Source organism: Eupeodes corollae, chromosome 1 (assembly GCF_945859685.1).
Source record: "Eupeodes corollae chromosome 1, idEupCoro1.1, whole genome shotgun sequence".
NCBI classification, from domain to species: domain Eukaryota; kingdom Metazoa; phylum Arthropoda; class Insecta; order Diptera; family Syrphidae; genus Eupeodes; species Eupeodes corollae.
In genome coordinates this window covers 275,365,955-275,382,684 of record NC_079147.1, presented here as the reverse complement: position 1 = coordinate 275,382,684, position 16,730 = coordinate 275,365,955, and the positions used below count along the sequence as shown (strand labels likewise).

General features: G+C 35.5%; 2 protein-coding genes across 2 annotated transcripts; one reads left to right on the top strand and one right to left on the bottom strand.

Annotated features, from left to right (window-relative positions):
* Nucleotides 1-29: 29 nt before the first annotated feature.
* LOC129940578 (cysteine--tRNA ligase, cytoplasmic) lies at nt 30-9,672 on the top strand. The gene is made up of 6 exons (XM_056048959.1): nt 30-373; nt 490-973; nt 7,742-8,428; nt 8,497-8,641; nt 8,711-9,312; nt 9,379-9,672. The coding sequence occupies exons 1-6, from the start codon at nt 195-197 to the stop codon at nt 9,502-9,504; spliced, it is 2,223 nt and encodes a 740-aa protein (XP_055904934.1). The 5' UTR covers nt 30-194; the 3' UTR covers nt 9,505-9,672.
* Nucleotides 9,673-15,015: 5,343 nt separating this feature from the next.
* LOC129940585 (uncharacterized) lies at nt 15,016-16,094 on the bottom strand. The gene is made up of 2 exons (XM_056048968.1): nt 15,587-16,094; nt 15,016-15,522 (listed from the first exon to the last, which is right to left on the bottom strand). The coding sequence occupies exons 1-2, from the start codon at nt 15,945-15,947 to the stop codon at nt 15,248-15,250; spliced, it is 636 nt and encodes a 211-aa protein (XP_055904943.1). The 5' UTR covers nt 15,948-16,094; the 3' UTR covers nt 15,016-15,247.
* Nucleotides 16,095-16,730: the final 636 nt, after the last annotated feature.

Below are 16,730 nucleotides of genomic sequence, written 5' to 3'. Positions count from 1 at the left end.
TCCTCTGTTTTGACATTTCTCAGCCGTGCCGTGCTTTTTGTAGTAAAAAATAACTTCAAATGTACAAACGTGGATTTTAGTGCGGATCGAAGTTTAGAAAATTCTATTTAATTAAACTAAATTAATCCAAAACCAATTGAAATCTCTTTTAGATTTTCAATTACTCACAGTAAATAAAACTCATATTACTAACAATGTCGAAACGCTCTCAGCCAGCTTGGCAACAGCCAAATACTCAAGAACGACCTAAATTAAAACTTTACAATAGTTTAACAAGACAAAAAGAAGAATTCATTCCTTTGGACGGTAATAATGTTCGGTGGTATAGCTGCGGTCCAACTGTATACGATGCATCACACATGGGACATGCCAGGTAAGCACAACAGAAGCAACTTTCAAGTAAATCTCCAAAACTCTTGTCACAACCCATCGTCGTCGGCATCGAATGACTAATCACTGCAATTAAATATCATCATCAATTCTTCCCAGGTCTTACATATCTTTCGATATTCTTCGACGTGTACTTTCTGATTACTTTGGCTACAATATTCAATATGTCATGAACATTACTGATATCGATGACAAAATAATAAAGCGTGCCCGACAAAATTATCTTTACGAAAAGTACAAGAAGAATGTTGGAGCTGTGACAGCTGTGTTGGCTGACCAGCAAGCTGTTCTGGAAGATTTTCAGAAAACTTGTGACAAAAACACCGACCCTGACAAGAAAACCATGCTTGACAAATCGCTAGCAAAGATGAATGCAGCTGTGGAACAGCTTAAGGCAGCCGTCTTGACTGGTGTAGCGGATAAAATAGAGGAAGCTAAGTTAAATTACTTGGCCGAAGCTAAAGATCCAATTGCTGAGTGGATGGACAAGAAAGAAGGCGACCAGGTGACCGAGAATTCCATATTTGAGGCTTTGCCTAGTTACTGGGAGGATGAATTCCATAACGATATGCGCGCGTTGAATGTAAGTTACAAAAACAATATTAATACAAACACAGGTCAACAACCTTTTGAAAGTTTTAATTCTATAAATAATTACACATATTACGTGGAATCAAAACGGGTTCAATTTGAAGTTCTTATCGCTATCACAATTCAAAAGAATTTAAATTTTGAAAACCTCAAAAGGAGGTCAAGGTCTTTTAGTAAATTAGTTTAGTAGAAGCAAAATGATGTATTCATAAAACAGAATAATGAAATCCGCAATCAAAACGTCGCAAATAAATGCTTTTTGTCGTGTTTTTTGTTGAAAAAATAATAAATCCATTTATGAGTTATCGCACAAACGTTTGAAATTGTACATATCATGATTTCTAAATGAAAATGTGAATGACATACAATATCTGGATTCTTTTCTCTTTTAAAGAATCTTAATGTGTACGACCAAGATGTAGGAACAGAACCTTAAAAAATATAAATTCAATTTTCTTTTAGTCGCGCAATTGTTTTAATCGCATGAAATAAGTTTCTCCATATGGAAATTCCCATGATACACTTTTTCATGCATTGTTTATGAATTTTTCTGATAAGAATTTGTAAATGCTGGAACTTGGTTTGTTACGTTTTTAAGAATTAAAATAGAGTAATTAATTGTTATTCCAATGTTGTTGATTTGAACAGATATAGGTTTATGGATGTTTTTAATATCGTGTCTTAATCTCAAAAGTCTGAGTTGGCAAAATTTCCAATTTTAACTTTATTTGTCGGATCGTTGAACCTTAAGGCATTCAAAGAGAGTCATTTTTACACAGGCAAACCACAATGAGTAGGGTCACACGATAGATCGCTTGTTCAAGCCCAGCTCGGGCAAAAGTTCTTCAAAAAATTAAATTGAACATAAAGCGATTAAGCACCACTAAAGGAGTTTGATGATCGGGTTGGTCCCCGTGAAATAGCTATAACTCCAGCCTATGAACTTGGTGGTAGCACACACAAGTTGTTGTTGTTTCATTCTAAATATTCAAATGAGTAGGGGTTTAGTTTCAAATAAGGCTAGAAAAACGAATGTCACACACATATTACGCTGATCACAAAAAAGGAGATGTGCGAAAATGATCATCGACTCTAAAAATAATAGATCCCATTCCGTCTTGCTTCAGAAAATATCTCCACTTATCCCGATGGTCTCGGATGCATTAATCACCTCACTTCATTAACCATAATCATTAACTTCTAGATTATCGTGTACCATAGAATGTACCATATAGAACTTTCCGAGACGCTGCCTATTCCTACTCCACGAAATCCACCTAGCTTAGTTTTTAAATCTGAGGTCCGTAAGTCTCTTTAAGTTATGGTTGGATTCTGGATTTTATAAGTTTGACAGACAGTAGCATCCGTGGCATGATGGTTAGTGCGTTGGACTGTCATGCCAGAGGTCTTGGGTTCGATCCCTGCATATGCCATCTATAGTACTGCCTCTTGCGAGGAATTGACAAATTCTCCAAGAGTAACTCTTGTCATGAAAAAGTGCTTTTTCAAATTTGCCGTTCGGATTCGGCATACAAACTGTAGGTCCCCTCCATTCCTGACAACATTACTCGCACACAGGAATGGTTGAGAGTTGTAAGTCACTAGGACCTAGTTCTCAAACGGACTGTTGCGCCACCCAATTTTTTATTTATTTAGACACTCACCTGTGTATTATTTCCTCTTCTACTTCTAATATTGATTCTGGCAATTGAATCAATGCCATGCTTCAAATTCATTCCCTTATAACCCGAATAATGCACAGCTTTAAATTTTGTCGATCTCGGTGAAGGATCAATCTATTCTTATAAAAGATTGTACTCTGCTTGGCGTTCTAGAGTCATGAATAGTTTTCTCCGACACTAGGTTAAATGAGAGGGGATGACAGGCAATTCGGGTTTTTTACTTTGTTTTTATTAATAATAGTGAACTCTCTCGTGGCCTCGTATAGTTCAATAGGCGACCTTTATGTATATAAACACATCCCAAAAAACAAAGTTGTCTTAGAAGTAATTTAAAGATAATTTATATTTTTAAAACCCTATGTTCTCTTTTTTGAAACAAAATTTCCAGCATTCATTATTGTTGCAAAAAAATGTTTTAATTTAAAATTAGAATACATTTATCTTTGCAATGAGAAAATTTTGTCAGGGTAGTAGAATTAAACGTTGCATGTTCAAAAAATGTTAGGAATGTGATTCTGTTTCCAAACAAATCGATAATGTTAGAAAAATATACATATTGATACAAAAAAATGTCATTAATCGCTTCTCCCTTATCTATAATAATAGATAAGCAGATAATATAGAGCACATTCAAAAAAGATTTGACAGAAACTCAATACGTTTATTTAATGAATCACTTTGTTTTTTTTTTGTTTTATAATAATTTCCAAGTAATTTTACTGACATAAACGTTTTTTTGTTGTTGTCAATCGTCATAATATAATAAATGTGTATAGATTGTGTTCAAAAGTTAGTTCGTTTGTAATTCCAGAACTAACCTTACTCAATAGACATATTGTTAGGGAATGGGAGATATTTTATTTGTTATAGTTTTAATTAGATTAGTAACATCGTAAATATGACGAACATGTCTGAATTACACGTAAGTGAATATACATACATATGTACATACAGCTATTATAGCAGAAGTAATAGGGACAGTACTTAATTTGTGTTAATTTTATATTGAATCGAATGTATGTATTACTTTTTCCTCCTCATATTGTTTTATTTAGTTCTTAATCACGTTTTCTCCTATTCCAAATCGGGTCCTATCAATGGAGTTGTAGCACCTATTTTTGCTAACGAGTACGCCTCATTTCCCTTAACAGCGACTTGACCAGGTACCCCATGAAGGTTGACAGTTATTCTTCATACCAACTTCCTTCAGTGGTCCCTGGAGCTGATTCACTTACCGTTCTTTAGCGTTCTTTAGGTGAAGGATAACTTCTTTCATTGCTCCAGTAATGCCTATATATGTACATGCAAGCCTTTATACTTTCTCGAGTGATTTCCTAGTTGATTGTAATTTGCCTCTACTATGCCATGCGATCGCCTCATAAGCATTGGTGGGTTTTACTATCATAGTACGCAGCCATATTATGAAATAAGGTTTGCACCTCAAAATCTCCCTGTAAGTCTTTCTTGCAAATCATGAGGTCCTTTGTGGCTTTTCCGATTGCTATCTCGGTGTGTTTTTTTTCCAAAAGAATTTGATTTCAGGTGTTATTCATAAATACTTAATTCCTTTTTTAGTTCGATTCGAAAAGCATTTGCAGTGAATATTTTCATTTAATCAAATATGAGGTTCGTTTGAAAAGTCTCTGCAAAGTCTGACAGATGGCACTACTGGTGCATATCGAGGTTATTTACAGTTAGTAGCATGTCTTGAAAGAATACACACCAAGTTTTAAGCCAGGTCGGTCTATTGGTTTGTGTGAGGAAGTCAAAAAAATGAACGAAACAGAATTTCGTGTGTTGATTAAACATTACTTTACGAAAGGAAAAACTCCTCAGGAGACTAAACAGAAGCTTATAAACATTGTGGTGCTTGCGCACCTTTTAGGAGAACAGTTTACAAGTAGTTTCAAAATTTTCTTAGTAGCCATTTGAGCACAACAGACGCTGAACGTTCTGGACGTCGGCTGGGAAGGTTATGGCGACTGTCTTTTGAGATTTGCAAGAAATAATCTTCATCGACTATCTGGAAAAGGATAAAACCATTATAGGTGAATATTATTCATTACTATTGGACCGTTTGAAAATCGATCTGAAAGAGAAACGCCCACAAAAAAGTTCTTTTCCATCTTAAAAACGCACCAGCTCATACCTCAGCAGTTGCGACCGCAAAACTATTGGAGTTATGATTCCAAATTGTTCCACATCCCCCTATTCTCCAAACTTGGCTCCGTCGGACTATTATTTTTTCCCCAATATGAAGAACTTTACAGACTTGGACAAATCCCATTATTCGGAAGGGATCAACAAACTAGAACAGCGTTGGACGAAGTGTATACGCCTGAAAGAAGACTACGTTGAAAAATAAAAAAGGGTTATCCAGGTTTGGTTTGGGAGAAAAAAAATTTGTCTCAAAGCTTACCGTTATTCTCCTACGGTATCTAGACTAAATCTATTCATTGCCTCTATTCATGCCACCTCTTTTTAATATAATCTCGTAATTTCGATTTGAAATGTAATTTCACAATTTTTCCAGGTATTGAAGCGAAATGTCTGACCAGACTTTTTTAATGGCTCGTATAATTTACGTGAGAGAAGTCCCACACATTCTCTATTATGTTAAGGTCAGGGAAATATGGGGGCCAAACCAGCATCTCCACATACTTACTTACTTACTTAAGGTGGCGCTACAGTCCTGTGTGAACTATGGCTTCACCCAACAAACTTCTCCATCTAGCTCGGTCCCTAGCTAGATGTCTCCAGTTTCGGGCTCCAAGTTGGGTGAGGTCACCTTCCACTTGTGCGTGCCACCTGATCCGCGGTCTTCCTCTACTGCGCTGTCCTATGGGTGTGGATTCGAAGACTTTCCGTGCGTGGTTTCCATGCGCTCTACGTGACCCAGCCATCTTAGTCGTTGGACTTTTACCCTGGCTAAGTCTAGGTTGCTGTACAGCCCGAACAGCTCACCGTTCCATCTTCTCCTCAATTTATCAGCATATGCCAGTACAGACTTTTGAAAGATAGTGCCTCTAGTGTTGACGTGTGAGCTCTGCACTATTCTTTCAAGCACGATGTTAAAAAAATCACATGACAGCGCATCACCTTGTCTAAAACCTTTTTTGACAGCAGCGTGAATTCTCTATGGTCAACCAGCATAAACGGACGAGTTTGGCAGGGATGCCAAAACTAGACATGGCTCTATATAGTTCGTCCCTGTATATGCTGAATTATGCGGCCTTGAAATCGATGAAAAGATGGTGGGCGTCGATTTGGTGTTCTTGGGTTTTTTCCACTATCTGCCGTAATGTGAATATTTGGTCAACTGTGGACTTTCCTGGTCTAAAACCATAGTGATAAGGACCTATCAGGTTTTCGAAGATGGGCTGTAGACGTTCACATATTACGACAGAGAAGATTTTATGGGCGGTGTTAAGTAGACTGATTCCTCTATAGTTGGTGCAGTTTAGGGGGTCTCCTTTTTTCAGGATCGGGCAAACAATACTGAGGTTCCATTCATCGGGCATGCTTTCTTCCGACTATATCTTACAGATAAGTTGGTGCATGCTCCTAATCAACTTATCTCCAGCTGCTTTAAAGAGCCCGGCATTCTAGCCATCCGCTCCAGCGGCTTTATTAGACTTCAGCTTAGATATGGCATTCTTTACTTCGGATGACGGGATTTTTGGCTTTCGTCGTCTATGTTGAATGTTAAAGGAAAGTAATAATTATAGCCGTCAATGCAATTTAGAAATTGAACATTTACTCATCTGAAAAAATCAAGTTTTGAAACTCGGACTTCAACGGCATGGATTTCTTACAGAATTGTAGACGAATTTCTTTCCAATTTCGTTAAGTGATGGTTTTTTCTGATTTATTCTTTTCTTTTGAAATGAGAAGCACTGTAGCTAAACTGCAACAGTATTTTTGACGCAGAATCATGAGAGTTAGAAGCTACTCTGATGATAGCATGTCTATCAGCCATTGATATGGCCTTATAAGTTCCTTCTTTTATATTTTTTTTTCATAATTTTGGATATTTTTCAAGTAACTGCCTACCAAATTTGTACTTCTTTTAATTGTCTGTGCTATAAGTCGTCGGCTTAGGCCTGATTGCCGAAAGGCTTTTATTTTGCCGTTGATAAGAAAAACGCACTTACTTTATTGACAAATAAAATGTCGATTACAATTAACACGCAACTCAACGCAGACTGCAATTTTTGCTGTTGAACCTATTCAGATGAGCCAAAAAAATGCTTGTTTTGCGGTCTAACTACCGTGGGAGAATAACGGTAAGCTTTAAGACAATTTTTTTCTTCCAAAACAAGCACATAATGATGTGCTACGTACGTTACGTATATAAAAAGATGTGTCATTGCAATGTATTTTTGAGTTACATTCTTGCAAATCTTGGACCTAGTTTCGGGAATGTGTCTCACTGCACCTATTATTATCTAGTGTACTAACAAAATACTTAGAATTACTTTCGAAATCAATTCCAGGCTAAACGTTTTGCTATTTTAACCAAACAATACTTTTGCATCCGATTTTTTTAAAGTGCTCCTATTTATTGCGTACTCGGAAACTTCTTTAAGACAATATATTAACTGCCATTATAATACAACTTTTTCATGACATGTTAACTTTACTTATGTTAAAAAACGGTTAAACCCTTAAGTATAAAATGTTCCTATTATTTTTGCCACAGCTGTATATTTGTCCAATTTGGTTTGTTGAATATATTAATTTAAAGAAGTAAAATTTACCCTTTATTATTTCAAAAAATAAAGTAATCAACAAAGCAAAGAAAAAAGTTCAACTTTAAAAAGATATTTGGAACCCTTTCGGTTCAATTATAGATGCATTTCTATTTCTTCACCTTCAAAATCCAATATAGCTATAGAAACTTCTAGACTCAAAATTTAATGCATGATAAAAGTCAAACAACAGAATGAAGTCACTTTTTCTTCCACAGTTATTCTGAGCCTTCATTGTCAATTACTTTCTCTTTCCAACCCTTTTTCCTATGATACTTTGCAGATTCCCATTTTGTTTCGTATTTTCACGCACTTCTTTTCTTTCAGATCCTCCCACCAGATGTACTTACGCGTGTTAGTGAATATGTCCCCCAAATTATAGAATTCATTCAACGGATTATTGCCAATGGACTGGCATACCCAGCCAATGGTTCGGTTTATTTCGATGTGAATGGATTTGATAAAAAACAAAATCATCATTATGCTAAATTGGTTCCTGAAGCATATGGAGACACAAAATCACTACAAGAAGGAGAAGGTGATCTGTCGCTGGCCGAAGATCGTTTGTCTGAAAAACGTTCACCTAATGATTTTGCTTTGTGGAAAGCGAGCAAAGGTGGTGAACCATTTTGGGATAGTCCTTGGGGACGTGGGCGTCCTGGTTGGCATATCGAATGCTCTGCCATGGCCTCTGATATTTTTGGTCAAACCATGGACATTCACACAGGTGGCGTGGATTTGAAATTCCCTCACCATGACAATGAATTGGCTCAATCCGAAGCTGCCTACGATCACCCCGAGTGGGTTAAGTATTTTCTGCACACCGGCCATCTCACAATAGCCGGATGCAAGATGTCAAAATCATTGAAAAACTTTATTACCATTCAACAAGCACTGAAAAAACACACTGCAAGTCAGTTGCGATTGGCGTTCCTCATGCACTCGTGGAAAGACACTTTGGATTATTCAGAAAACACAATGGAAATGGCCGTACAGTATGAGAAGTTTTTGAATGTGAGTTATCAATGGAACAACGATTGATGTCAGTGTTATATACGAGTAAATATGTTTTATTTTTTTAGGAATTCTTCCTCAATGTCAAAGACTTAACACGACATTTTGCGACGGAAAAACCTCGTAGACACTTTGATGCATGGCGACCAGCTGAGGAAGCTCTACAGACCAAGTACAATGCGACTCAAGCTCAAGTTTACGAGGCCTTATGTGGTAAGTTTTTACTAAATCCAACGCTTTTCTAACGTACATATATTTATCTTAGAAAATTGTATTCTTTAGACAACGTTGATACTCGTTCAGCACTGGACTGCTTGCGAGATCTAGTTTCTGCATCAAACATCTACATTCGCGATAACAAGTGCAGCAAAGTAAATGCCTTGCTTTTGCGTAAGATCGCATTGTACATCACTGATATGCTAAATATTTTCGGTGTCATTGCTGCCCCGCGTGGTGGAATCGGATTTCCAATTTCGAACTCCGCAAACGGCAATGCAAATGATGCCGATGTTGAGAGAATTGTTATGTCTTATCTCACTGCCATGGCTGAGTTCCGTAATCAAGTTCGAGATCAAGCTAAAACCTTAAAAGCGGTTGATATCTTAAAGCTCTGCGATGATTTGCGTGATGAAGTTCTTCCCAATTTGGGAGTTCGTTTGGAAGATCGAGAATGTGGTGAATTTGCCTTGAAGCTTGTCGACAAAGAAACCCTTCTGAAAGAACGTGAAGCGAAAAAAAATCTCGAAGCTGAAAAGGCTGCGGAAAAGGAGAGAAAAAAACAAGCAGCAGCTGCTGCCAATGCCGCCAAGGAAGCGCAAAAGAAAATAGACCCGAAGAAGATGTTTTTAGGTGAAACCGACAAGTATTCAGCATTTGACGCTAATGTAAGTTGATTTTTGTTTTCTTCGTATTTTTTTAATTCTTTTGACTTACTTGGGTTATCTTAAAAGGGCTTACCAACTCACGATAAAGAAGGCAAAGAAATAAGCAAAGGTCAAACTAAAAAACTACAAAAACTGCAACAGCAACAGGAAGCGCGGTATAAGGAATATATGGAAAGTGTGAACGGTGCTTAATAGACGGACATAGGGGGTGTTTCTTAAATTTAAAATGTTTTCCTCGTTAATTATTTGCCTTTTGATTTCGTATGAAATAAATTATTTAATTCATATTTAATGTCATATTTAAGTTCTATTTTTTGTAACGGCTTTATTTATAAATTTTATTTACTAAAAAAATCAAAAGATTTAGTTTTTTTTCCTAATAAATTAAATGAGAACAAAATTGGTAAAATTCATTGTATTGTGCAGTGTTAGATTTTTAATTTTTATTGGAAATAGAAACTTTTAGGTGAAACAAAAGAGTTAATCACAGAAAAATATACCATATATGAAATTTCAATAACTTTTTTGTTTTAGTTTATTAATTTTTACGATTTTTAACAATGTTGAGCTCATGTTTTGAGGTGGATTATTTCTAAGAGCAACTTCCACCGAAAAAAAGTTTTCTACAGGATTTCTTTCTGCCCATTGTTGTTGCTTTCAATTTTCTCAAGAAATCAAAAATATGTTTTAAATTTTTGTTTATTAAAACAGAAATGTTGCAAATAATTTAAAAATTTGTTAACGATTTATTAAAAAAAAAATATCCATTCTTTTCTTAATTTTTGTATATTAAGTAACCCTAGAGGACTAAAGGGAGACATTAATTCATTACATTAATTTGTTTTAAGTGATTTATTTCCAAATTGCGGCTGTACACGTTTTTTCGATGAAGTATAAGTTTTCCGCGACTCAACTGTAATGTTTTAATCATAATGATTTAAAACGCAAAACATTTAAAGCGCAACAGTCCGTTGTAAACTAGGGCCTTGTGTCTTACGACTCTCAACATTCCTGTGTTGTCAGGAATAGAGGGGCCTATAGTTTTAAGCCGAATTCGAATGGCTAATTTGAGAAAGTACTTTTCATTTCCTCGCAAGAGGCAGTACCCTTGAAAAAAAAATTAAATGGCACGAGCAGCGATCGAACCCAAGACCTCTAGCATGACAGTCCAATGCACTAACCATCATCTCGGCACTTTAAAGAATTTGCTTTGGTTAAATATATTTACAGCTATAGAAGATAGGTACGTAGCATTTTTGCGATTTACTAGTTTTTCGCCTACTGCCACACTTCTAGAGTGGAAAATAAAAACTATTTTTAGATGATTGCTAATAACAAATGATAACAAATTTGCAAGAAATATTCAAAATTTCAAGCCGATAGGTTGAAAACTGTCTGAGTTATGACTTCGGCTACTTGAAAAATGCAGTTTTTACAGAGTAGTAGAAAATAATGAATAATTTTACAATACCATTAGTAGCAAAATTAGAAAACATCACAATGGCTTGAAACTAAGAATCTAGGGTAGCCTACCAAAAGGAACAAAGAGCCTTCATTATATATTGCGTTTTCTTCTTTTGGTTTTATATATTTATTTTTGTAATAAGTCCGTAGATTTACAGACGTCTAATCAAAGATCATCGCTAAGCATAACTATATTCTAAAAACATTATCTTTCAAACAACAAACGACAAAACTGGTAAATTTTCCAACAATGATACATACGTTGGACGCCCTCAGTCGGAAACTTGGACGTACAAGACCCACTAAAAAATTAGATCCACTGGATTCCACGCAAGGTCTTCTTCCATTCAAATGAAAAAATGACTGTACCATTCCTTTTGCAATGAGTTCAACTCGATCAAAACGAATAAACACCTTAGTTCTGAGATGTGGTATTTTTGACTAGGACTAGGAACTAGGACAACCTATTACGGCATCTGATTTAAAAATAAGATCTTAACGCCGTATCATACCCGTTGGTGAGTTCCTTCCAAATCAAAATTTGGCTTTCAGATTGTAACGTTTGTATTATTATTATTTTTTATTAACGACCCAGCTGCGGAGGCTACTGGCTCTACTTCTTAACTTATTATATGATTATGTCTGCGTTAACTAGAAAATAAGATATTTTGAATCAGCTGCAATATCAGCATACTCGTTTACCTGAATTCCTACATGTCTAGGAGTCCAAATTAACTTGATATTGTTTGGCGATTTAATTAGTTAATATCTAATTTCATATATGATTTTACACAAGATATAAATTTCGTCTGTATAAATACAGTGATCTTAAAATTGCTGCTTTTCTAATATTGTGTTAATATCTTCGAAAGCAATTATGATGGTCCCGTATGCATCGAAGGGGAGTGGAGGACAAGATGAAACGACGAACTGTACGGGCTGTACAGCGACGTAGACTTAGCAAGAAGAGTAAAAGTCCAACGACTAAGATGGCTGGGTCACGTAGAGCGCATGGAAACCTATGCTCCGGCCCGGAAAGTCTTCGAATCCGCACCCACAGGACAGCGCAGTAGAGGAAGACCGCGGATCAGGTGGCGCGTACAAGTGGAAGGTGACCTCACCCAATGGAGCGCGAAACTGGAGACATCTAGCTAGGGACCGAGCTAGATGGAGAAGTTTGTTGGGTGAGTAAGTAAGTAAGTATAGGGGTGATGGCGTTATGCATTGGGTAGTTGGAAGAATAGATTCTATTCGTTTCCCTCCTGAATTTTCTATTTATTAAAAAAGATATTAGATATCCCTATATTTTTTTCCGACAAACTATTTTATTAATTTATTATTAGCCCAATTCTATCGAAAGCCTTTTCAAAGTCGAAGGATAGATATGTGGTTTTAGTTGACAGTGCTTTTCTGATAAAATATTCCTTTTTCCCTTGTAAGATTTAGAGGCAACTTGATTAGGGCTGATAAGTTTGTTTGTTTGCAAACCATAATAGCCGTTTCATAAATATTTTTTTCATTATTTCCTTGTTTTTCACATTCCTAGATTTTGTTTATTTCTATACTTAATGAATTACTTTAGTTTTTAATAAAACCACGACAACCATTTGAATACTTGTGTTCAAACGGAAACTGAATTTGAGGAAAGAAACCGAAATCGAGTTGAAAAAAAAAGAAAACAATAATCTACAATAAAATGAGAAATTTAGAATAGACGTAACAATAGTCTTCGAATCTTTTTATAATTAAGTTAATTTCTGGAAAACCTTACAAATTCGAAACAATTTAATTCTTCGAAAAGAAAAATACATTATTTTTGATTGATATATCAAAATAAATGTTTATTTTCAAAATTCTTAAATTAAATGATTATTATAATTCATTTGGAACAAAAATGAGGACGTAATAAAATAAATAAAAGCATATTTTTGTATTAACAAATGATAACAAATTTGCAAGAAATATTCAAAATTTCAAGCCGATATAGGCTGAAAACTGTATGAGTTATCACTTCGGTAGCTTACTTACTTACTTACTTAAGGTGGCGCTACAGTCCTGTGTGAACTAGGGCCTCACCCAACAAACTTCTCCATCTAGCTCGGTCCCTAGCTAGATGTCTCCAGTTTCGCGCTCCAAGTTGGGTGAGGTCACCTTCCACTTGTGCGCGCCACCTGATCCGCGGTCTTCCTCTACTGCGCTGTCCTGTGGGTGCGGATTCGAAGACTTTCCGGGCCGGAGCATTGGTTTCCATGCGCTCTACGTGACCCAGCCATCTTAGTCGTTGGACTTTTACTCTTCTTGCTAAGTCTACGTCGCTGTACAGCCCGTACAGTTCGTCGTTCCATCTTCTCCTCCACTCCCCTTCGATGCATACGGGACCGTAGATCACACGAAGAACTTTTCTCTCGAAGCGACCCAAGGTGCTTTCATCCGCTTTTGTCATGGTCCATGCTTCTGCACCGTATAGCAGGACGGGGATGATAAGGGTCTTATATAGCAACACTTTGGTCCCTCGAGAGAGGACAGCTTAAGACCTCTAAAAACGTGCCTATCAAGAGGGTCGAATAGCCTTGATTATATATTGTGTTTTCTTCTTTTGGTTCAATATAAACTCTTTATTTTTGTTAGTTTATTATATAGTCCTCTTTTTGCAAAACAAAACATACTAAGATATATATTACAGACGTCTAATCAAATTTAATTTAGTAGCCTTAAGATCATCCTTAAGCATAACTGTTATCTAAGATATTATCTTTCAACAATAAACGAAAAAAAAATAGGTACATTTCCCGACAATAATGCGCTCGAAGTTCTAAGTCGGAAACTTGGACATAAAATACCCACTAAAAAATTAAAGTCACCGGATTTAACGCAAGTTCTCCTTCTATTTAAATTAAAAAATTACTGTACTATTCCTGTTGCAATTAAATAAGCTCAGGTAAGAGTTCAGTGTTGTTGTTGTTGTTGTTGTTGTTGTTGTGGTTTTATATGGCGTGAAGGATAGAAATGCCATCAAACCATTTAACATGTTTTCCTCGGTGACTTATTGTCTTGAAGAATGGCAAATGCTTCGGCAGTAAAAACTGTGGCTGATTCGGGGAGATGACCAATTCTGGCTACGGATCCGTTTTCATGTGTCACAGCAAACGATGTGTTACCAAATCTATTTATGGTCCAGTGAAATTGTTTTAAAGAGTTGGTGGTAAATCGAGTGAAATTGTTCTAAGGAGTTGGTGGTAAATGTTTTTTGTTTGTGTTTTTTTTTTTGTAATTATCTAAAGTCATTATGAAAGAATCCGAGCTGATTAACCATGGAAGATTGGTGCAACTAAGCGCTCCCCATTAGGTGGTAGTTTTAACTGTGTAAGAATAATAGCGATGTATTTTAATGAGTTACTGGTTCAGTACTTTTTAGCATCGTTATCTGTTATCTAATTTTTGGAAAACAAAATTAGTTTCGCAAACAGCTTAGCGGTAATTATATCCCTTCTCTGCTCAATGCTGGGTAGTCCTGGTTCTGACAATTTATTTGTTATAGGTGTGGTAGGGAAGGCGCTTATGTTCTAGCTGCGTAGTGGTAAAGCCGCTTTAACTCTAAACATTGTTGTTTCGAAGTATAATTTTTATTAAAAACTAATTCCAAGTTACTTAAATTACTAGTATTTTTGATTTTTACACTTACTTTGGGGCAATTAAGTGTTCGACAAATATGGAGAATTTTACATTTTGGAATATATAATTTAGCACCTGAATTTTTCGGCCAATCTAAAATTTCTTCTAGAGTGATTTGAAAAAAAGATTTTACTTCTATCGATATCATTGATTTTACACAATATAAAAATTTTGTCTGTATAAATACATTGATCTAAAAGATGCTGCTTTTCTAATATTGTATTAATTATCGTTTCTATTACTTTAGATAGAAAAGGTATAAGAGAAGGCGATAGACTTCGATTATATTTTTATTTTATTTTTTTGTATATTGGTAAAAGATTTTCAGGTTTTGAGGATGATCGAGTTGTTTAAATTTTGTGTTTCGTACTAAAAGAACAGAAATGACCCCACGGATAGGTTGCGTCGTTTTCAAATCTTTATCTCTCTTCTTTATATTGGGTCAAAATGTCGTTTAGAACAGAGGTAACAATAGTCTTCGAATCTTTTTATAATTAAGTTAGTTTCTGGAAAATATTAAAATTTCGAAACAATTTATTTCCTGGAAAAGAAAAACGCATTATTTTTGATTGATAAACCAAAATAAATGTTTATTTTCAAATTCTTAAATTAAATGATTATTATAATTCATTTGGAACAAAAATGAGGACGTAATAAAATAAATAAAAGCATATTTTTGTAATTAACATAAGCAATAAATTCATTGAAGTAATAATAAAAAAAAGACAGAAATAAAAACTCTTTGCTGCTAAATTTCGCAGTCAGGTAAGTGCAAACAAAAAAACTGGATAGTTATAATTTACAAATCATGCATCCAGTCATTGGCCAAGGGAAAATCATATTGAGCACAATCCTCTGCCAGAAGCTGTGCCAACAATTTCTCATTTTCCAACTCAGCTGGATCCTGCAGATCATCAAATTTAAAATCGAGTCCATCATCAAAATCGATGATATCAGATGCAATATTATGATCGGGTAGATCGAAGTCATTTTCAATATCTCCATCACCGTTGATGAGACGCTCCAAAACGTCTGGTTCAAGAACATTCATCTCCGACCAGATTTCTTCCAAGCCTACAACCAACAAACAGTAATTTATTTTGTCTGGTATCTGGTCAAATAAGCGTTCTGTAATTACCTTTACGACAGTTATTGGTACAAGTCCTTGGAGCTGGTAGGTCCCTCTTGTTGTGTAAATTATCTGATTTGGTTGCGAGAACGGGCTGAATTTTAATCTGCTGCTGTCCATCGAAATGTGATTTCAAATGTTCAGAATGTTTCTTCAATAAATCTGCGCAGAAGTTCTTTGATGGACCAGGAACTTGTAGACCCTTGAAGGGCGTAGTCGATGCATGATTATGAATTACATTTTTAATTTCACCCAATGCATGTTTGCGAATGTTGTGCTTGCGTTCCGAGTGAACTTGTTTGTTGGGCAATGTCCTTTGTCGGTAATTTTCTCCATCGAGAAAGAGCTGCTCGTTTTGTGCAGTCGACATGTTTTCTTTTTAATTTTCTCTCAAAAATAATTTTCTTTTCAATCCGAAAATATATTTTATTGAATAATTCAAAGTGACTTCAGAAAACTAGATTACAGTTTTGCCGGGAAAGTTGTTTTATTTTGTCTTTGAATTCAATTTTAAAAGTGACATTTACTCGAAAGTGATGCCAATAATCCATTTGTAGATCTCTTTTGGTTAGAGTCTCGAATCAATGTTGACTGCATTACTACTTTAGGGTCAAACCACAATACAAAATCAAATTATACTAGGTTACATTTTTTGCCAAATATGAATGTCAAAAAAGCCTTAAGATTTGAATGAATTAAAAATAATATGATTTTTGCATACATTCAACTTGTATTGTTTTAATGTACTCTATATTCCTTATTATTGAAGATTTTAAAATAATGATATCAGCAACTTACCGCCACGATTACGGTTGCGGCACTTACTTGGGGTCTCCATTGAACAGGACTATCGGCCTGTCATCAGATAATCCAATAAAGACCAACATCTAGTCCATGATTCGGTCATCGCAGTTTGGATTTTTCGAGCGGATCAAAATCCTGTCATCAAATTTGACGTTTGTGTTGTATGTAGTGGTGAGCGTCCATTTTCGTTTTGAAATTAAAATTTCATTTCGTTTAAATTGTCGTCGAGACCTTAATTCATTAATTCAAAGTTATCTTTACTATCATGAAGTCCCCTTACTTCGAGAAATGGATTCACCCAAAACCTGTGTTTTCTTTTATTCTCTTGAACAGTTAGCTGTTGTAGTTC

Bases quoted from the DNA above. Each gene is read 5' to 3' on its own strand.
- LOC129940578 (XM_056048959.1), top strand. From the start codon at position 195: ATGTCGAAACGCTCTCAGCCAGCTTGGCAACAGCCAAATACTCAAGAA. The intron at 974-7,741 runs GTAAGTTACAAA...CTTTTCTTTCAG, and splicing joins ACGATATGCGCGCGTTGAAT to ATCCTCCCACCAGATGTACT. The intron at 8,642-8,710 runs GTAAGTTTTTAC...TGTATTCTTTAG, and splicing joins AGTTTACGAGGCCTTATGTG to ACAACGTTGATACTCGTTCA.
- LOC129940585 (XM_056048968.1), bottom strand. From the start codon at position 15,947: ATGTCGACTGCACAAAACGAGCAGCTCTTTCTCGATGGAGAAAATTAC. The intron at 15,523-15,586 runs GTAATTACAGAA...TGTTGGTTGTAG, and splicing joins TACCAATAACTGTCGTAAAG to GCTTGGAAGAAATCTGGTCG.